At 41.6% G+C, this 23,451-nt stretch overlaps 1 protein-coding gene across 10 annotated transcripts in view; it reads right to left on the reverse strand.

Moving 5' to 3' along the window:
• Positions 1-23,451, reverse strand: part of TMEM241 (transmembrane protein 241) — a 143,673-nt gene that overhangs the window by 20,119 nt on the left and 100,103 nt on the right. For 6 of the 10 annotated variants that reach the window (XM_055368335.2, XM_055368338.2, XM_063699122.1 and 3 more), the window contains one exon: positions 17,867-17,908. The exons of the other annotated variants lie outside the window; for them this stretch is intronic. In XM_055368335.2, coding sequence (XP_055224310.1) covers positions 17,867-17,908 — 42 coding nt within the window. The remainder of the gene's footprint in view (positions 1-17,866; positions 17,909-23,451) is intronic. 10 annotated transcript variants of the gene reach the window in all.

A 23,451-nucleotide genomic window follows, 5' to 3' on the forward strand; every position in this document is an offset into this window, starting at 1 on the left:
AAACACGCTGCACTGCTACCTCTCCAGGGACGGGCGGACTCCAGCTCTCCCACAGGCCACAGAGTTGGAGGTGTATTTCAGACAGTCTTGGAGTCTGTCTGTGTTGCAGACTCACATATGAATGTTACCAACCTGGTCTTCCTTCCAGGTTAAAGAGTAAATCTAATATAAAATTTATCATCTGAGAGCAGGCTCTTTTTCTCCTAGAACCCATAGAACTATTCCAAGTCCACTAGACAGAAATCACAGCCTATACTCATAACTCTATTTGGCATTAAAAAATTTCAATTAACTGTTATTACCCATCCTATGATTTATTACCACAATCAGTGTAATTATTAACAAGGGACAACTCATGTTAAACTCCAGGCATGGCTATTAACAGTATTTAATATTGCCTCATCAAAATATATGAACCATTAATCTTGCCAGATATCAGAACAACATTTATTATAAGCACAATGGGATTGAGAACACAGATGAGGAACAAAAAGAGATTAGGTTCATGTGAAGGAAGGATAAATTTTAAACCTAGAGAAATCTTAGGTGACTTTTAACAAACTCCTACATCTTATAGAAGCATCAACAAGAGAATGAAACTAGAAAACTGTGACACGAGTATCTAGTTCATGAAAGATAAGGGAAGAAAGTAACCAAAATGTGATGAGGGCATAAAATGTCCCAGACACCAGGCTCTGCTGTGTCACAGAGAAAATCTCACGTGACCCCCACAACATCCCTGCACAGGAGGCTGCTTGGCCCCATTTCTACAGATGAAGAAACTGAAGCTCACAGAGGAGAACTATCTTGCTCAAAGCATACAGTTTAAACAAAGGAAGAGTTGGAACTAAAACCCAGGTCTCCTGAGTCCTGTGGCACTCTCCTTTCTAACTCCAAGCTAACACTCAACAGTGGCTTTGCTTAATCCTGGTTCAGTAGTTCTCAGCCCTGATGGCACATCCAAAATCCTGGGAGAAGTTACATACACACACACACACACACACACACACCACTAATATCCTGTTCCATATCAACCAAATAAAAATTTCTTGGACTGAAGCCCAGGATTTAGCATTTTTAAAAAGATCCCCTTGTAATTCTCATAGGAAGATAGGATTGAATCTCTGATTATTGCTACGTTCCTAGTTTGAGTAAAAGTATCCACAAAATTGCCAAACATCACAGAACCACTTCATGGCATCAATGAAATAGGCCAGAACCTGGTGAAACAAGGCATCATCATCACTATCTCAATCATCTCATCATCACTGCAGGTATCATGTACTGCACCATTTTACATTTCCACCAGCAGTGTGTGAGGGTTCCAATTTTTTTGTGCAAGTATGGAATATTTAATACTTATTGATATATACCATGCACACAGAAATACATGCAAAGAGCACTCACGTAAACCTTAATAAATGATTACAGAGTGAATACACGTATGTAACCAAGGAACAGCATCAGTGTCACTCGTGTCCCCATACAACTACTTTTCTCCCTCCCCTCCAAAGATCTGAAGATCTACCATTGTAGATTAGATATACTTTGTCTTTTTATATGTTTCATTTCTTTTTTTTTTTTCAGATGGAGTCTCGCTCTGTCCCCCAGGCTGCAGTGCAGTGGCCAATGTCTGCTCACTGCAACCTCCGCCTCCAGGGTTCAAGCGATTCTTGTGCCTCAGCCTCCTGAGTAGCTGGGATTACCGGCGTGCACCACCACACCCAGGTAATTTTTGTATTTTTGGTAGAAACGGTTTCACCATGTTGGCCAGGCTGATCTCGAACTCCTGACCTCAAATGATCCACCCTCTTTGGCCTCCAAAGTGCTGGGATTACAGGTGTGAGCCACTGTGCCCAACCATATGTGTTTCATTATAGAAAATTTTAAATGTCTACAAAGAAGGTTCCAATTTCTTCACATCCTGGTTATCTTTCTTTTTAATTCTAGCCATACTAGTGGGTGTGAAGGGATACCTCACTGTGGTTTTGGTTTGCATTTCCCTGATGACTAATGACACTGAGCATCTTTTTCATGGGCTTAGTGGCCAGTTGTTCATCTTCTTTGGAGAACTGTCTAGATCCCTTGTCCACTTTAAAAATCGGGGTTTTTAAAAATGATGGAGGTATAACAGTTCTTTATATGTTGTAGATATGAGTCCCATATCAGATATATGATTTGTTTGTGGGTTGTCTTTTCACTTTCTTTGTGGTGTCCTTTGCAGCTCAACAGTTTTTAATTTTGATGAAGTTCACTTTATCTAATTTTTCTTTTGTTGCTTATGCTTTTGGTATGTGCCATGGTCATACTTCACATAGCAATGAATTCTAAGTCACTATTTCACCCAACATCTTAATTAAAACTATACACGTATCATATAGATATATCACGGTTTCCTTTTCATACAGCCATTCATTTATTCTATCTTCAAACATTATATTTTACTTTACAACATGATTTATCCAAATTATGTACTACTGCCCTTGATTTATAATGAGCTTCCAATGTGATGTTAGGAAAAAGTCAATATCATGCTATGTGATATAAATCCATCTATGTGATATGATATGTGATTCAGTAGACATTTGAGGATTAGATCTAATAAGCATGTATTAATATATTTAATAAAGGAGTCTAGAAACCTTATTTAGTAATTCTTCAAATTCTTCATAGTAATTTTTTTTTTTGAGATGGAGTCTCACTCTGTCACCCAGGCTGGAGTACTGTAGCACGATCTTGGCTCACTGCAACCTCCGCCTCCTAGGTTCAAGTGATTCTCCTGCCTCAGCCCTCTAAGTAGCTGGGATCACAGGTGCATGCCACCATGCCTGGCTAATTTTTGTATTTTTAGTAGAGACAGGGTTTCATCATGTTGGCCAGGCTGGTCTTGACCTCCTGACCTCAAGTGATCCACCCACCTCGGCCTCCCAGAGTGCTGGGATTACAGATGTGAGGCACCGCACCCAACCTTCATAGTAATTTTGAAGAGGTTGGTAACCAGTTACTTTAGAGTCAGAAGGGAATGCAGTGTTGAGATGACCTAATCTCTCCCCTTACTTTATTTCAGTGATTTATTTATTTATTTATTTAGAGATGAAGTCTCGCTCTGTTGCCCAGGCTGGAGTGCAATAGCACGATCTTGGCTCACTGCAACCTCCACCTCCTAGGTTCAAACGATTCTCCTGCCTCAGCCTCCTGAGTAGCTGGGATTACAGGTGCCTGCCACCATGCCCAGCTAATTTTTGTATTTTTTTGTTGTTGTTGAGATGGAGTTTCACTCTCGTTGTGCAGGCTGGAGTCCAATGGTGCAATCTTGGCTCACTGCAACCTCTGCCTCCCAGGTTCAAGCAATTCTCCTGCCTCCTGAGTAGCTGGGATTACAGGCGTGTGCCACCATGCCCAGCTAATATTTTGTATTTTTAGTAGAGACGGGGTTTCACCATGTTGGCCAGGCTGGTCTCAAACTCCTGACCTCAGGTGATCCGCCTGCCTCGGCCTTCCAAAGTGCTGGGATTACAGGCATGAGCCACCGTGCCCTGCCTATTTCAGCACTGTAAAGATGTCATTTCTGCAGCCAAGGGCCAGATGCATAAAATAAAATAAAGATGTCATTTCATTGTCTATGAGTACTCGTTGTTTCAGGTAAAAAGTCAGCCACTGGCTTTGTGGTTGCTTCTTCGATTTAAGGTAATGTCCTTTTTCTCTAGTTGATTTTAAGATTTTTAAATTTATTGTTGGTTTTCAAAGATAAATTTGATAGTTTGAGTAGGATATACCTAAGTATGGTTTTATCTGTATTTTATATGTGGGGTTTGGGAGCTTCTTGAATCCATGGGTTGATGGCAGTGAATAGTTTTACAAAATTCTCAGCCAGCATCCCTTCAAATATTGCTTCTGCCCAATCTCTCTCTCCTGTTCTCCTGGAACTACAATTCCACAAATACTAGATCTTATGAACATTTCCCTCACGTCTCTTATGCTCAGTTCTGCTCTTTCCATCCTTTTCTCCTCTTTGTGTTTCACTTCGAGTATTTTCTACTGACCTTGAGGTCACCAGTCCTGCTACATCGTGCCCAGTGGGCTCTTAGACCCATCAGATAAATTATTAATTTCAGATGTATTTTTCAGTTCTATAATAGCTATTTGATTTTTTAAAAAAACAGATTCTAATCTTGCACTGGATTGTCTCATTATTTTATCCATCTTTTCCTTTATTTTCTTTAACATATTATCCAGTCATTTTTAAGTTATTGCTAACATCATCTGTAGTTCTGTTCCTATTATTTTTCCCCACTTGATTATCAGTTATGCTTTCCTGCCTATTTACATGCCTATGTCTTTGATTACATGCTGGACATAGGTATAGAAGAACTGTAGAAGCTCCAGAGGATAGCTTCTACCAGGAAGCATTCCCCTTTCCCTCTAACCGGGTGATGAGCTCAACCCAACCAGGGATTTACTGACTCAGGAATAGCCTGCAGCTCTAGTAACTTAGTCCACCTCTATTTTATCTAGTCCCTTAGTTGTAAGCCCTCCCAGACTTGTGTTCAAGAGCTTGGTGGATCTCTGCCTCCTCATCCACAAAAGGTCTGCCTTTCAGAGGTTTTGACCTTAGCTTTTTAGCCTCTCATCCATGCAGGTTCAACACGTGGCAACTGTCTTTAGGGGAAGACTTGTGCTTTTGCTGCAGTCTCCTAAATACCCCTAGGCTATGAGAGTGTTCACACCTGCAGCCTCCTGCACCACCCCAGAACTCAGCAAATGCCTCATGGGAAAAACTAGACTTCCTCTGGGGCTATTCTAGCTTCCAGTCCATCAAACCAGTTCAATATGACTGCCTAAACTCTGCTAGTTTCTCTTTCCCTAATATTTCCTCTTTTTGGACCAAGCCAGATCTTTAGCCTACACCCAGAATCAACAACTATCCTCCTCCTTCCTTGCCCTTACCATGAGGAAAACAGCTTGGTTACTCAGTATAGCTAGGAAGGGTTCTTCCCTCTCTGGAAATTTGCTTAACAGCTCTCCAGTTTTCTTAAAAATATGATTTTTGCGATTTATTTATTTTTCCCCTAGTTGTTTCTGTTGAGATACTGGCCTGTCACAAGGTACAACAGTCTACTCTGAAGTAGGTTTCCCTTTTTTTATACGTGCAAAAACAGACCCAGAGAGATGGTCTAAGCTACTGGTTTTCAAACCAGGCTCAGCCAACCACTATTTCCCTAGAGCCACTGGATACCATCATGACACAAAGTGGGGAGTCTTTTCTTTTTTTTGAGACAGGGTCTTGCTCTGTCGCCCAGGCTGGAGTATAGTGGTGCAATCACGGCTCACTGCAGCCTTAACCTCCCAGGCTCAACTGATTCTCCGTCTCAGCCTCCTGAGTAGCTGGGACTACAGGCATGCGCCACCACACCCGGCTAATTTTTGTATATTTTGTAGAGATGGGGTTTCACCATGTTGGCCAGGCTGGCCTTGAACTCCTGGGCTCAAACAACCCATCCGCCATGGCCTCCCAAAGTGCTAGGATTACAGGTGTGAGCCACCACACCTGGCTGGCCTTTTCAGTTGTTCTGAACAACTTCCCATTCAGCAACAATTTTATTCACTCATTATGACAATTTTAATTAGCTTAAAAAAATCATAGTCTAGGTTTTTGTATACCCCAGCCTGGGGCAACAGAACTTTATCAAGGGCACACAGCCTTTTTCCCTTCGGATACAGGGTTTCAGATAAAATGTAATTGATGGTAATGACTATGGCAGGCTGGAGGCGAGAGGAATATTCAGCTCCCTCTCCTCACGATTCCTTCTCTGCCCACGGAGGAGGGAACTCTTCTGCCTTCACTTGTATCATTTCAACATCTTCCAAGTTCATTCCAAGGGGAATAATTGTTTATCTGATTGTACATTTATTTTACACTAGTCAGTGAGACTCTAATTTTTTAAAGGCAGGAACCCAGACTCCACACAGTCTCTTCTCTTGAATCTATGCAATAACATTCTCTTGACTCTCCATCTCCACGTGTTGTGGTTTAGGGAGGAGGAAGGAAAGGAAGCCGTGCCTTGCATGGGGAGCAGAAAGTCTCTGCTTCCAGCCAGGGTTGAGTGTTTTTGATTTAACTCAACTTTGTTTCCCACTTACTATTCCTTGTCCATATGTTCTCTTGGTTTACATCCCGAGAAAGGAGGTGGAGTGGGTAGTAGAATTCAAGTACCAAAACTCTGAACTCTCTAACAAAGGCATAACTTCAGAAACATGTGGGCCTTTTGGACTTGCAATCTTCCTGGCACAGTTATGCTAAAGGTGTTAGCTCTTCCCTGGGTTGGATGTCCAACTTTTCTCTGGTGCTTACATTTCTGAGAAGGCCATATTCATAGCATGTCTGCTGAACTGGAGTTTCACAGAAACTTTGGAGGACTTCTTCCTCCATCTTTCTCTTTGGGCATTCCACTTCAGCTTGTTCTAAAATACTTGATTGTGTTGTTTCTTTATTTGCTATTATAATTTTCTTTAAATAGATGGGCTATAAATTTACCAAGTATTTCTTCTTTTACAAGTAGTAATAAAAGGCGAAGTAATGTCAACATACTTAGAACACCCAATTGTAGAAGGCAAAGGGAGAGTTTGAGACTTCCCTAATTTTCCTTCAAACTCAAATCAGTGACAACCTGGTATGGAGCCTCTTAATTCCCCATTCTAGTACTTTTCACTTCTTGGTTTCATTTAACTTAGTAAATGTACTCTTCTACTGTCCAACATACTTTTAGAATGATAGATTTGTGCCAGTTATTTTTTAAACTTTTGTCCTGCTAGCTAGAAAGTTCTACTAGTCTCCCAAGTTAAGCAGAACTCTGTGCTTGTGGAAAGGAAGGGCATGTGGTTAAGATGTTTTTATTTTCTAAGTTGTTTTGATTTACTCAAAGCACAGATCTAATCTCTGCAGACTATTTTTAGAAATTACATGAATTTAAGCTCAAAGGAGCGTTCAATAAAAGCACCATAATTATGCTTACTCCAAGGCTGTGAGGATTTGTTCATCAACTTTTGGTATAACAATAACTTCAATTCACACTACTGTTACATTTAGCAGTAATGGAGGTGAAAGAATAGATCTGCCAAAAGAGAAATATCCAGACCCCAGACCCTGACACTTCCTTATAACATTCAAAGGTAGGAGATGTGGTTGCCCATTAGGTAAAACCCTGTTGCCTGCTTTTCACCTGCCTCCTTCCTTTATTTAGCTCAACACTTCCTGAAGAGCATTGGCTGGAAGAAGTGAGCCCTCTACGTGACATCAAAGACTGGACCCTGGCTCCAAGTCTGGTCACACTCAGTTTTACATGACCAGAGAGTGAGAACTTCTTAGGAACATACAAAACTTGCACAATACATTTACACAAACCATGAAGACCTTCCAGCTCTTGCCACGCAACCTATTTGCCATGGACTGAATTGTCCATAATTCACATGTTGAAGCCCAAGCCCCAGTGTGATAGCATTTGGAGATGGGGCCTTTGGGAGATGATTTAGTTTAGATGAGGTCATGAATGTGGAGCCCTCACCATGAGATTCGTGCCCTTATTAAAAGAGACCAGAGGCCGGGTGTGTTGGCTCACGACTGTAATCCCAGTACTTTGGGAGGCCGAGGCGGGTGGATCACCTGAGGTCAGGAGTTCGAGACCAGCCTGGCCAACATAGTGAATCACCATCTTTATTAAACTACAAAAATTAGCCAGGCATGGTTGCGCAGCCTGTAGTTGTAGTCCCAGCTACTTGGGAGGCTGAGGCAGGAGAATCACTTGAACCCAGGAGGCGGAGGTTGCAGTGAACCGAGATCACACCACCGCACTCCACCCTGGGCGAGGAAGTTAGACTCTGTCTCAAAAGAAAAAAAAAAAAAAGAAGAAACCAGAAAATAAACAAATAAATAAAAAGAGACCAGAGTTTGCTCTCCTCCCAGCTGCCCCAGGTGCACAAAGAAGAGTTCATCTGAGTGCACAGGGAGAAGGCAGCCATCTGAAACCCCAGGAGGGAGCTCTCACACGACACCCACCCTGCTGGCACCTTGCTCTTGGCTTACTCTTGGACATTGCAGCCTCTAGAACTGTGAGAAAGTAAATTTCTATTGTGTAAGCCATCCAGTCTGTGATATTTTGTCATGGCAATCGAGCTAAGACACCTTCCCTTGCTCTTTTGGAGAGTTTAAAAAATGAAAGTTTGTTTAAAAAGGCTGAATGTTTCAGAATATGCTTTCATTGAATTAGAAGTGAAAAAGGAAAAGGGCTTTGGGTTTTTGCTGGGATGAAGTTGAGGCCAAATTACGTTCACTGAGCACCACACAGGGCATTAGAGAGGCAACATGAAAGGCGAGATCTGCCCTCGCAACACCCCACGCTGGGTTAGCTAAAGCAAAGAATGTCAATATTATCATAGGGTAAGTGCTAAGACATGGGCAGACTCTGAATGTTATGGGAACAAACCCCACTTAGGGCTGAGTCCTGTGCTAAGTCTAAAGGGCACTCGGGAATTACCAGGGGAGGAAGAGTGGGAAGGGCAGTCTACGGAGGGGGAACAGCATGAACGAGCCCAGCACAGTCTACGCCACTGAGTGTAAACTGTAATGCCAAGTGTGCTGTGGTTAAAGGCCACTGCTAAAGCCAAAGGAAAACTGAAGAGAGTGAAAAAATCATAGTTTAAAATCCCTTTTTCCTAGCAACATATTTAAAAAGTCCCATGGAGAATCCTATTCATTTAAAGAAGAGGGGCAGCTGGTCCCAGGAAGATTAGGCATGCAGTTTTATCAGCAGACCAGGGGCAATCCTCTGTATGGATGCCAAGAGAGCGTCTCCGAGCCCCGTGTGTGTCTGTGAGACAGCAGTGAGCCAGCAGGGAGAGTCCTGGGGGCTCCCTGGCTGGGTCACAAACTCGCTGAATAACCTCAGGCAGACCCATCCCCATCTCTGGATTTCAGGTTTCTCTATAAAATAAAGGAACCATCTAGAAAGTATTTCTCAGGGACTAAATTCTGTTCTTTCCCTTATTATCTGTCTTTGAAGGGATAGGGGATTTTATTCATTTCCTGACTTGTCCTAATGAGAATTTTCAAGAAGCTTAAAAAGATAGATCAATTCAGACACAAAATATCAATCAGAAGTAGGTAAGAAACATGAAGGAAAGGGGAAACCAAGGAGAGGAAGGCAGAGGGAGGCCAGGACAAAAACCACGCCAGGATGGCTGCTGTGCACAGGAGGGGCTTGAGTGTGGCCGCATGATTCCTGGGAGCCAAAGCAAAGAAGGTGCGTGATCAGTTGCACACTGGGTGTCCCTAAAATTCTGGCAAACCAATGCTTGGGAGAAGCCATTCAATGTTAATCTATCTTCTAAGTTTAACATGAGAATGTTGTTACAGACATTCAAGCATATGTTCCAAAGAAAGCAGAGAGCCTTTAATTTAATAAATCTGTCAGCTGCCACATCAAGGTCCAATGTAAAGACCCAGAGTAAAGAAATGTGCTATCTTGTCCCCTCCAATGTATAAAGTACCCCTCTTCATGAAAGCTAAATATATAGAAATATGAATTGTGGCCTTTCCCTGGTCCCACAAAAGGAACGTCAGCTGCTGGCAAGGGCCCCCCCACCCCGTGTGGGTACAGCCAGGAGCCCATCAAGTGTCCTTCTCTGTCAAGAAGAAAACAATGCCCATCAGTGACTACTTTTCATAAAGATCTCTTAAAGCCTGTGGACAAGGCACATGCACATTTTCTGAAGGCAAGGAGTATGCATTTCAGAATCCCCTTGCAGCACCCCTTAGTAACTCGGTTTATTCATCTCTACAGCAAAATGTGATTTGCTGATTGTGCAGCCATCTCCAAAATGCTGGGGGACCAGCAATATGCCTGGTGGCCCTGCCATGTTTCCAGTGGTCACTGACTGAGCATGTGCTCAGGACAAAGCATCTAGTCCCTGCTCTGTGTGATAGCAGGATCAAATTCACACATAACAATAATAACCTTAAATATAAATGGGTTAAATGCCCCAATTAAAAGACACAGACTGGCAAATTGGATAAAGAGTCAAGACCCATCAGTGTGCTGTGTTCAGGAAACCCATCTCACGTGCAAAGACGCACATAGGCTCAAAATAAAGGGATGCAGGAAAATCTACCAAGCAAATGGAAAGAAAAAAAAGCACAGGTTGCAATCCTAGTCTCTGATAAAACAGACTTTAAACCAACAAAGTTCAAAAGAGACAAAGAAGGCCATTACATAATGGTAAAGGGATCAATTCAACAAGAAGAGCTAACTATCCTAAATATATATGCACCCAATACAGGAGCACCCAGATTCATAAAGCAAGTCCTTAGAGACCTACAAAGAGACTTAGACTCCCACACAATAATAATGGGAGATTTTAACACCCCACTGTGAATATTAAACAGATCAACAAGACAGAAGGTTAACAAGGATATCCAGGACTTGAACTCAGCTCTGCCACAAGCAGACCTAATAGACATCTACAGAACTCTCCACCCCAAATCAACAGAATATACATTCTTCTCAGCACCACACCGCACTTATTCTAAAATTGATCACATAATTGGAAGTAAAGCACTCCTCAGCAAATGTAAAAGAACAGAAATCACAACAAACTGTCTCTCAGACCACAGTGCAATCAAATTAGAACTCAGGATTAAGAAACTCACTCAAAACCACACAACTGGAAACTGAACAACTTGCTCCTGAATGACTACTGGGTAAATAATGAAATGAAGGCAGAAATAAAGATGTGCTTTGAAACCAATAAGAACAAAGACACAATGTACCAGAATCTCTGGGACACATTTAAAGCAGTGTGTAGAGGGAAATTTATAGCACTAAATGCCCACAAGAGAAAGCAGGAAAGATCTAAAATCAACACCCTAACATCATAATTAAAAGAACTAGAAAAGCAAGAACAAACAAATTCAAAAACTAGCAGAAGGCAAGAAATAACTAAGATCAGAGCAGAACTGAAGGAGATAGAGACACAAAAAACCCTTCAAAAAAATCAATGAATCCAGGAGCTGGTTTTTTGAAAAGATCAACAAAACTGATAGACCACTAGCAAGATTAATAAAGAAGAAAAGAGAGAAGAATCAAATAGATGCAATAAAAAATGATAAAGGGGATATCACCACCCATCCCACAGAAATACAAACTACCACCAGAGAATACTATAAACACCTCTACACAAATAAACTAGAAAATCTAGAAGAAATGGATAAATTCCTGGACACATACACCCTCCCAAGACTAAACCAGGAAGAAGTTGAATCTCTGAATAGACCAATAACAGGCTCTGAAATTGAGGCAATAATAGCTTACCAACCAAAAAGAGTCCAGGACCAGATGGATTCACAGCCAAATTCTACCAGAGGTACAAGGAGGAGCTGGTACCATTCCTTCTGAAACTATTCCAATCAATAGAAAAAAAAATAGGGAATCCTCTCAAACTCATTTTATGAGGGCAGCATCATCCTGATACCAAAGCCTGGCAGAGACACAACAAAAAAAGAGAATTTTAGACCAATATCCCTGATGAACATCAATGCAAAAATCCTCAATAAAATACTGGCAAACCGAATCCAGCAGCACATCAAAAAGCTTATCCACCATGATCAAGTCGGCTTCATCCCTGGGATGCAAGCAAGGCTGATTCAACATACGCAAATCAATAAAAGTAATCCATCACATGAACAGAACTAACGACAAAAACCACATGATTATCTCAATAGATGCAGAAAAGGCCTTTGACAAAATTCAACAGCCTTCATGCTAAAAACTCTCAATAAGTTAGGTATTGATGGGGCATATCTCAAAATAGTAAGAGCTATTTATGACAAATCTACAGCCAATATCATACTGAATGGGCAAAAACTGGAAGCATTCCCTTTGAAAACTGGCACAAGACAGGGATGCCCTCTCTCACCACTCCTGTTCAACATAGTGTTGGAAGTTCTGGCCAGGGCAATCAGGCAGGAGAAAGAAATAAAGGGTATTCAATTAGGAAAAGAGGAAGTCAAATTGTCTCTATTTGCAGATGACATGGTTGTATATTTAGAAAACCCCATTGTCTCAGCTCAAAATCTCCTTAAGCTGATAAGCAACTTCAGCAAAGTCTCAGGATACAAAATCAATGTGCAAAAATCATAAGCATTCCTATACACCAATAATAGATAAACAGAAAGCCAAATCATGAGTGAATTCCCATTCACAATTGCTACAAAGAGAATAAAATACCTAGGAATCCAACTCACAAGGGATGTAAAGGACCTCCTCAAGGAGAATTACATACCACTGCTCAACAAAATAAAAGAGGACACAAACAAATGGAAGAATATTCCATGCTCATGGATAGGAAGAATCAATATCGTGAAAATGGCCATACTGCCCAGGGTAATTTATAGATTGAATGCCATCCCCATCAAGCTACCAATGACTTTCTTCACAGAATTGGAAAAAAACCACTTTAAAGTTCATATGGAACCAAAAAAGAGCCCGCATTGCCAAGACAATCCTAAGCCAAAAGAACAAAGCTGGAGGCATCACGCTACCTGACTTCAAACTATACTACAAGGCTATAGTAATCAAAACAGCATGGTACTGGTACCAAAACAGAGATATAGACCAATAGAACAGGACAGAGGCCTCAGAAATAACACCACACATCTACAACCATCTGATCTTTGACAAACCTGTCAAAAACAAGAAACAGGGAAAAGATTCCCTATTTAATAAATGGTGCTGGGAAAACTGGCTAGCCATATGTAGAAAGCTGAAACTGGATCCCTTCCTTACACCTTATACAAAAATTAATTCAAGATGGACTAAAGACTTAAATGTTAGACCTAAAACCATAAAAACCCTAGAAGAAAACCTAGGCAATACCATTCAGGACATAGGCATGGGCAAGGACTTCATGACTAAAACACCACAAGCAATGGCAGCAAAAGCCAAAATTGACAAATGGGATCTAATTAAACTAAAGAGCTTCTGCATGGCAAAAGAAAATACCATCAGAGTGAACAGGCAACCTACAGAATGGGAGAAAATTTTTGCAATCTATCCTTCTGACAAAGGGCTAATATCCAGAGTCTACGAAGAACTCAAACAAATTTACAAGAAAAAAACAAACCACCCCATCAATAAGTGGGCAAAGGATATAACAGACACTTCTCAAAAGAAGACATCTATGCAGCCAACAGACACATGAAAAAATGCTCATCATCACTGGTCATCAGAGAAATGCAAATCAAAACCACAATGAGATACCATATCATGCCAGTTAGAATGGCAATCATTAAAAAGTCGGGAAACAACAGATGCTGGAGAGGATGTGGAGAAATAGGAATGCTTTTACACTGTTGGTGGGAGTGTAAATTAGTTCAACCATTGTGGAAGACAGTGTGGCGATTCCTCAAGGATCTAGAATTAGAATTACCATTTGACCCAGCAATCCTATTACTGGGTATATACCCAAAGGATTATAAATCATGGTACTATAAAGACACATGCACATGTATGTTTATTGCGGCACTATTCACAATAGCAAAGACTTGGAACTAACCCCAATGTCCATCAGTGACAGACTGGATTAAGAAACTGTGGCACATATATACCATGGAATACTATGCAGCCATAAAAAGGATGAGTTAATGTCCTTTGCAGGACATGGATGAAGCTGGAAACCATCATTCTGAGCTATCACAAGGACAGAAAACCAAACACCACATGTTTTCTCTCAGGTGGGAACTGAACAATGACATCACCTGGACACAGGGTGGGGAACACCACACAACGGGGCCTGTCGGGGATGGGAGGCTGGGGGAGGGATAGCATTAGGAGAAATACCTAATGTAAATGATGAGTTGATGGGTGCAGCAAACCAACATGGCAGGTGTATACCTATGCGTCAGATTTGCATGTTGCGCACATGTGCCCTAGAACCTAAAGTATAAAAAAAAAGAACAAAAAAAGAAACCCAACAGGTGAAAAACAATCCCATTTCTGTAAAAACAGAAAACCTCAGGAATGTGTGTATAAAAAAAATTTCCCAAAGAATATACTCTAAAATGTCTATTATGGTAGAGTCCCATAAGCTTTTTTTTCATTTACTTTCTACATTTTCTCTAATTAGCCTTTTGAACTTTTTAAATGAAGATAGTGGACTAAATGGTTTCTAAGGTTTTTTTCTAGAGATGTCATGGGTCAAAATTAAAGTCACAAGTTAAGGGGAAAGTTATTTGCTTCAATAATGGTGAATACCCCCTACATTAAATACCTACAGGAAAATTCAAACTCTGACCAGGAAACCACGCCATTTGCATTTCCACACCCCGGCCCATGCCTGCTCATGTCTGGGGACGCCTGGCATTCAGCTCTCCGGATGGTTGGGCTGCAGGTGTCCCTAAGGTGCACCCTGACAGCCGGCTCTGCTCTGCGGAGCTGCAGAGTGAGTGCCTGGCTCCCGTGACAACCTACTTCCCTTACGTTCATCTGTTCTCCATTAGTCTCCACCAGCCTCTCAGTTTCCTGGAGGTGTTTTCTACATTGTACAGTTACATGTAAAGAAAAATGCAACAGCAGCAAAGCACGGGGGGTCCAAACACAAGCACCCCTTCCCTGGGAGACTGCTCACCACCATCACAGTCAGACGCTCAAGCAGCACCGACACGAGAGGAGAGCCACCAACGTGAAGCCTTTCAGAAAAGGCCCAAGGGCAGCCTGGGCAACTAGCGAGACCCCATCTCTACAAAAAAATTGAAAAATTAGCCAGGCGTGGTGGCTCATACCTGTACTTCCAGCTACTTGGGAGGCCCCAGCCCAGCAGGGGCGTTCAGCGAGAGGCAGAGCCCCGGAACAGCGGTGTTCACTCAATTAAACCTCATGGTCTGAGAGAGTGGCAGGTGTGCCGTTTTCCATAATTAGTCACAGCCCCTGAAGGAAAAGCGCGCCTGTGTGGGGCAGGACCAAAGGAAGAAACGCTTCTGCAATGCTACCGGGAAGTCTGAGCTCACCTTCTTTACCTTGGCACCGAGCTGAAGATCTGTTAGAAACCCTCTCCAACCAGGACGTTAAGGAGAAACGGTGGCCACCGCCCAGAATAACAAGGCCCCAGCAGCAAGGTGTCCTTTTCCCATCAAGTGAAACCCGCCCCCCCCGCCACCACCTGTAGTACAGGAGACACCACAAAGCAAGAGGCCCCAGGGCTCTGCTCGTGAAGCTGCCGGGCCTGTTTTTCCTCCCAGTGACCAACAAACAGGAGGGCAGGTTCAGCACGTGGGGCTCTGCTTTCTGAGCGCGGCACCATTACAGCATCCACATCCGATTTTTAAAACTGAAGTATAACATAAATACCGTGTAGTGTAGGAGGCACAGGAATCTCAAGTACACGGCTTGCTGAGCATTTATACCCATTAGCACCCACACAGCTGCCACCTGGACAGAGACACCGGCCCTTCCCAGCATTGCACCAGGCTCCGCAGACTCCTCCCAATCCATTCACTCATCCCGAATCCCCTCTGTGGCCATGTGCCCTTTCCTACTGCAGTGAGGATTCCATTGTATGGACAGATGAAATTTATGGACTATTTCATCTAGTTAGGTGCTATTATGAATAAAGCTGCCATGGATTTTCTTGAACATGTCTTTTTTTTTTTTTCTTTTTTTTTTTGAGATAGAGTCTTGCTCTGTTGCCCAGGGTAGAGTGTGGTGGAGTGATCATAACTCACGGCAGTCTTGAACTCCTGGGCTCAAGCAATCCTCCCACTTCAGCCTCTCAAAGAGCTAGGAGCACAGGCACACACCACTACACCTGGCTAATTTAAAAAGAATTTTTTTTTTGTAGAAATGAGGTTTCACTATGTTGCCTAGGCTAGTCTCAAACTCCTGGCCTCAAGCGATCCTCTCACCCTGGTCTTCCAAAGCCCTGGGATTACAGGCGTGAGCCACCACACTTGGCCTTGAACATGTATTTTTTAAAAAAATAACAGGCTTACTGAGATATAATGCACATACCATAAAATTCACCCTGTGGAAGAGTACAATTCAATAGCTTTTAGTATACTCACAGTTATGCAGCTACCACCACCATCTAATTCCACAACATTGAACATAACTTGTGAACATACGTCTTTGTTTCTCTTGGGTAAATACTGAGGAGGGGGAATACGTAGATGTTGTATTATGTAGATGTTGTTTAGCTTTGGTATCTTCTAAAGCATAAATATCATTCTACAATCCTCACCAACATTTGGTATTGTCAGTTTTTTTCACTGTAACCATTCTTTTGGGTGTGTGATTCCACATCAGAGTTAATACCACATTTTCTCAATTCCCCATTCTCTTACTACCAACCAAATATAAACTGAAAGCTGAAATCTCACCTAACAACAGAGGACTCATCTAACAATCTTCAGGACTGACTTTTTTTCCCCTTTTCTTTAAACACCAGTGTAGCACTTCCAAAATGTTAGATAAAATGATGTATCAGGTCCGCTGAGATACTTCAAAAATTGATTTAAAAAAAAAAAAGCTAACAGTAACTGCTTAACATACATTATTTTAAATAATTCTTGCAACATTTCTGTGAAGTGTATGCAATTATTCTTATTTGACATATAAGCAAACTGACACATAAATAAGTTATTTGATTTTTCCAAGGTCATATTGCCGGAGAATGAGATTCTTACCCAGGTCTTTCTGTCTCCAAAATGCTGGGCTGCTTGTCACTACTCTCTATAGTCTCATCTCCACAGCCGGTTATAAGATAGGACACTCTATACACCTGCTGAATACATTTGCTGACATAACATCTTTGCACAAAGTAATATGAAAAAAAAATTTCAGGGAAAAGAAAGCCTTCATAAAAAGCGTTAAGTATTGAAACCAGGTTATATATTACGTAATTCTTAGAGTAAACATTCTTTAAAAAGCCCAACTATAACCTGAGGAAAATAATAATAAACATGGCTGACTTCATAGAAGATACAGCCTTCAAATAATTAGGACTGATCAGATCTGGGTGGTTCACACAGCAATAGCTCAATAACCCAATCAAAGATGCATCTACTGTCTGCCTATGGGCTCAAAACTGGGCTGGTTAACTGTTGGGGATAAAATAAGGCACTCTCTCAGTGCTTAAAAGTGAACTCCTATTCTGATTTATGGAGTGTTCTAGCTATCTATGAAGCACAGAATGTATATAGCATACTTTAAAGAAAGACGAAATTTAATAACTGCCAAAGTGTTGTACTCCCTTATCCTAACATTTCAAGAGTGCATGAAGGAAGCAAAGTGCTCTGAATGGCACAGCCAAATGGCAGCAAATGTTTGGCAATTTGGAATAATAAGATCAACACTGCTCCCAGTGAAATTCCCAAGGCGGGAATGCAAGGCCTGAAGCTACCAGAACACCCCTACTCCCACCTGAAGGAAAAAATACGTTTTCACAGATAACAAACCCTCCCTTTTTGGGCAGAAGGCAAGGCACAGGTAGCAACTGCTGACTGCATCACTGAAACTGAAGACTTCAAATTCCAAGAAGATAAATCTAACATTGAAAAAGTAAATTATTTTGTTCTTTTCTGGAGGGGGAGGGGTAGTCATTGTACAAAGGACTAACCTGAGACTTGAAAATAATGGCTCCTAATTCCATTTGGACTACAAATTTTGGAAGTACTGTAAAAGTCACCAACTCTTTTGCAATTCAAATTATGCCTCTGGGTGCTCTGCTAGGTGCTGGGGATGTAACCCTGAGTAGGATGTGCCCCGCCTTCCTTGGGCTCACAGGCTGATAGAGCAGGTGGATTGCTGGGAAGTATAGTTACCTGATTATTATTATTTTTCTGTTTTCCTTTACTTTTCTTCTCCTGAAGGGGAGAAAAGAGAAAGTGGTGGGCATTTGATATATCAAATATTGACTAATCACCTACTATATTCAAGGCCAACCATAACCATGCCAGAAAATTGTGCAGAAAACACATAAAGCCCTAAGTAGGGAATAATGGCCTGAGGGTGAGGCAGGAAAGAAACAAGACAGAATTCTTCTTGGACACAGATGCAACAACCCTGGGCCTGCTCCTTGTGCAGCAAGCCCCACCCCACACCACCCCAGAGCTCACACAAGAAGACTGACATGGAAATGTGGCCAGGGAGACCCTGTTCCCCACACAATCCTCCCCTTCAACCCTTCTCCTGTCAAACTGCACAGAAACAACCAAAATTACAAATTCAGTCTCATGGCTAGTTGTATTTACATGATACAAAGCAATTAGTTGTTGACTTAAAAACTTTTCTTGTTGCATACTTGACTAACTGGCTATTTTGGAGTCCTATAAACAAGCACAATTTGCTCGTACTTCACTGTCTGGCCTTAAAATCAGACACAGTCTACTTATACATAAACAAAACAACACCAAACATCTTTATCTAAAGAACGACCAGGTTAGCGCAAAGTGCCAACGTAGCGTGAAGAAGGGGAAAAGGGGCCGGCCGGGCACGGTGGCTCATGACTGTAATTCCAGCATTTTGGGAGGCCCAGGCAGGCGGATCACTTGAGGTCAGGGGTTCGAGACCAGCCTGGCCAACATGGTAAAACCCCGTCTCTACTAAAAAAAATACAAAAATTAACTGGGCTTGGTGGCACGGGCCTGTAGTCCCAGCTACTCAGGAGGCAGAGGCAGGAGAATTGCTTGAACTGGGAGGCAGAGATTGCAGTGAGCTGAGATCGCGCCACTGCACTCCAGCCTGAGCGACAGAGCGAGACTCTGTCTCAAAAAAAAAAAAAAAAAGAAAGAAAGAAAGAAAGAAAGCAAGAAGGAGAAAAAGCAAATTTGGACTACTTTTTATAAGAGAGGAGAGCAATTTTAAGCAGGAAAAAAATGGGTGAATAACTACACTTTATACAAATTCCACTTTTGGGGATAGAACAGGAAAACAAGTCTGAGGAGGCATCCGGGTACCAGGCCACCAAGATGTCTCTAAGGCACAATGTAACAGACAGTTATTTTCACAAAATTGTACCAAGTAAATATCTGCTAAAATTCTTCCAAATTTACATGTCATGCCTTTCTATCATTGATGCATCCAAACTTAGCTTTCCCATAAAAAAGTCTACTCCTTCAAATTTCCCAAGAGCTGCTTCATCTAGGTCTGCTTTGACTATGGCAGTCACTCTGCTGACACCGGCCATAGGTCCTGGCCATGGTCCGCCCTCTGGTTGGGGCACCAGCAGAACTTGCTGTGCTCTTTGCTAACTACCCTATGTTCAGCAACACCTTAGGGAACTTAGTTTTAGGGATACACACAGAGGGTCTTTAAAAAGAAAACTGAACCCCTATAGAATAAATGGCACAAAGAAAGGAAGGAATGGGTATATCACAGGAAAATGGGGCAATGAAGTTACTTTACGAGATATATGCAGAATTCCACCTTTCTCTGTTTCTGACAGGAGTGCAAAGGTGTGCAGAATAAAATCAGTTTTTGAGTGAGGACTCACCCCACACTCATTTATTGGACACCATACTACAATAAACCAAGCACACATCAATTCATCCCCTAGAGGAGGCCGTCCAAATATTCCCAATTAACTGGCCTTTATGTTGCAAAAACGACTTTCATTTTTTTAAAAATTATCTGGGACACTAACAGCACCCATAAAAACCTTAGAGTCAGGAAGTTTACAGAAAGTAAGGACATCTCCCCAGTAAATGAACAAATGATAAATGAGCGAATTCATTCAAGTCAGAAGTTGTGAAACAGAATTGTTATCCTATTTTTGCAACACAGAAGATTGTGATGATCAAAGGCACTAAAAATAGCTTGGAAAAAATGAAGACAACATAACTGGAAATTAAAAAAAAGAACAAGAACCTTATTCAAAACAGCAAAATGTCCACTCATAGCACTCATTTCTCTATGAATTATTTTGACAATAGGAAATGGAATTTAAAAATTTTTCCTGAATCCAAAACTGTATTTCCCCTCCCACGTTCCCTGCAGGAAAACCTTGTTCATAAACAATCAACTCCCAGATAACTAACTTCTTGGCTGGCTGTTTCCATGCGAATGGCAGCTCCCAAACTTGCCACTTCATGTTCCTGTCGCCTCATCAGTGATGTCATGGAAAGACATCAGACATGCTGTTATTATTGCCGAGCGAGAGTCTGCAAAGGAAATTATGCTGCTGCCTCTAGGTTTTAATTTTCCATGAAAAATTATTCTCATTGCCATAGCCGCTGAGACAGTGAAAAAGAAAAATGATTTAATTAGGGAACAGCCATAATTAGATTTTTTAAGCATGGTCTTTCAATATAAAAGTTACATTACAGTACAGCTTCATGTGGTTTAACAATTTTCATCAGACCCTTCCAGAACATATGAAGGTGTTGAATAACAACTGAAGGAAGAAAAGGAATGCTAAACTGCTATGAGAAAGTTATATCTGAAATGAGCTTCGAAACGTGGTGGGAAGGAGGAGTGAGGTGTCTTCAGCAGCTAAGATGGGAAGAACCTCAAATAGTGAACTGGGGAGAGGAGCCCCCTCTTTTGTGATTACCATTCACCATCCAGGGGGTGGAGAAAGACAGTAACAGGCTCCCCACCCAAGAGATAGTGGGAATCAGGATGAGAATGCAAGGATGACTAGAAAGAAAGAAATAACAGTAGTAATAGAATACAAAGTAGAAAAATGAAGAGAACCAACTCTGTTCAGCATAGACTTGACCTAGTGAGAGCAAAGTGTGATGGGCTTTGTAAACATACTTCTACGATTTCCCCTGTAGTGTGTGTGTGTGTGTGTGTGTGTGTGTGTGTACCAGAAATTGAACCTATAAGAACTATGATTACAGCCTATGAGAGATTTGTTTACTTGTCACCTCCTCAGAAGTTCAAGGTATGAGTCAATGTTAAGCCTTGAAACTTCCCTACAAATGTATGTCAAAAAATTAGTGAAGGGTAAAAAAATTACATTATTTAGGCCGGGCGCGGTGGCTCACGCCTGTAATCCCAGCACTTTGGGAGGCCGAGGCAGGCGGATCACAAGGTCAGGAGGTCGAGACCATCCTGGCTAACATGGTGAAACCCCCTCTCTACTAAAAATACAAAAAAAATTAGCTGGGCATGGTGGCGGGCACCTGTAGTCCCAGCTACTCAGGAGGCTGAGGCAGGAAAATGGTGGGAACCCAGGAGGCGGAGCTTGCAGTGAGCTGAGATCATGCCACTGCACTCCAGTCTGGGCGACAGAGCAAGACTCCGTCTCAAAAAAAAAAAAAAAAATTACATTATTTAGAAGTCATGAAATCTGTGTGATTATTCCACGTTAAAAAAAAATTCATCTTTTTCTCTTAATTCCACCAGAAACATCGAGAGTTTTACCAATGGTCTTGGAGACATTCTAAAATTCTGAACATGGAATCTTAATAACATCTGTTGACAACACTTTCATGAGTTCATCGTATATTTCAAACAGGTTTAATTTTATCTAGTAAAGTGACATAACCAAGACTTCTTCTTAGTTCAATATTGTGGCAATAGATCAAGACACATGTCAATGTCAACATGTCACTGAAGAAAGAAAGACATTAGGCCTTGCTATTACTTTCACCCAAGCTCCTGAAACCTGGAAAAATAGCAGGAGAGATAGGCAGTTGAAACTCAGAAAAATTCCTAGGCAGCTAAGAGATCTTCATAAGGATACATCAAAAACAGGCTGAAATTAACCAGCTGACTCTTTTCAACGCTTAAGGGAAACTCCTATATGGGAGACATGGTCAGGGATGGCGGTCATGTTACCCACAAGGAGGCGTTGTTATGGAGACAGCTTTGAAGGATCCCTGGCAATTCCAGTGTATAATTAAGGCTAGTGAGTGATCACAGAACAGCCAGCAGGGTGGTCTCCATGGAAACCACCAAACATACATTTTCACATGCAGAGCAAATGTTCTGAATCAATGACTCTTTATATAGGTTTAAAAACATTGTGAATGATGCATCAATTGCTTCTTCTGTGAGACAATAACTGATTAAATATGCAGTGAGAGACCTTGTCCTCATGCATGCTGCATTCTGAGTAGAGTCTAGAATAGACAGTCCACAACTAAATTCACTACCTAGAACTAGTGAATACAAACAGTAAATTCAGACCCAGGAAATCACTGGTTAATTTCATGAGAGAATTAAAACAGCAGACTGATGGAGTCAAGGAAGACCTGCCAACTGCTGGCTCTCATTAATCTAGGGCTGTCTACATATTATTTAATCCTCTCAATAACATAGACATTATTATTGCATTGTTTACAGATGAGAAAAAATGATTCACACGCCTAGAAAGTGGCAGACAAGACTCAAAAGCTGGGTTCAAATTAAGTCTTGGTCTAGGTCTGTATGACTCTACATAATGCTCTGTGTCTGCAGAGCACTTTTCCACCCCCCAGCCATTTTCACATACATTATCTCATATATTCTGCTTTGAAACACTTAGGATCACAGGTTCTAGCATTTTCTAATTTTGCAATATGTCCCCCCGGGTCCTTGACTCTGTGCCCAACTTCTGTACCCACAATGCGCTCCAGGTTCTAGGACTTACATGGGACCATATCTAAGAAGGCTTTGCCCATCTTTCACTTTGACAGTATGAACACCACTCTATCCTAAGGAGCAATGGGAAGGAAAATCTCATGCCATAAGTGTAACAAGGTCTCACTCTGTGGCTCAGGCTGGAGTACAGTAGTGCAATCATAGCTCACTGCAGCCTCAAACTCCTGGCTCAAGCAATCCTCCTGCCTCAGCCTCCCAAGTAGCTGGGACTACAGGTACAAGCCACCACACCTGGCTAATTAAAAAAAAACTTTTTGTAGAAATAGGGTCTTGCTATGTTGCCCAGGCTGGTCTTGAACTCCTGGCCTTAACCAATCCTCCTGCCTTGGCCTCCCAAAGTGCTGGGATTACAGGCATGAGCCACCACACCTAGCCTATAAGTATAAATTCTGACTGTCCAAACAAAGCAAAAAGAGAGATAAATAATCCAATTAACTGCTTGTAGCATTTACAACACAATCATCCACAAGAGAAGGTGGAATTTGGAGACGGGGGTGAAAGGTCAGATTGCTGCATATTTCCTACTTTAATCAGTCTTATTACATAATTTTTAAATCTGGCAAATGCTTTATTAAGTAGGCACTGATAATTAATAATATAGTTCCTAACAGATCATTATATAATGCTACAATTCAATGTAAATGTGATTAGCATTTAGTCTTGAATACCAGATACAATAGTCAACACTGTCAGAGCTTGTTATCATCATAACGTTTGTGCGCTATCTTTGGATATCTTTCTAGTTCAGACTCCTTGCTTTACAGATGAAACAATGGAGGATTACAGGGTGTCTTAGTCCATCTGGGCTGCTATAACA

This window comes from Gorilla gorilla, chromosome 17, assembly GCF_029281585.2.
Source record: "Gorilla gorilla gorilla isolate KB3781 chromosome 17, NHGRI_mGorGor1-v2.1_pri, whole genome shotgun sequence".
NCBI classification, from domain to species: Eukaryota; Metazoa; Chordata; class Mammalia; order Primates; family Hominidae; genus Gorilla; species Gorilla gorilla.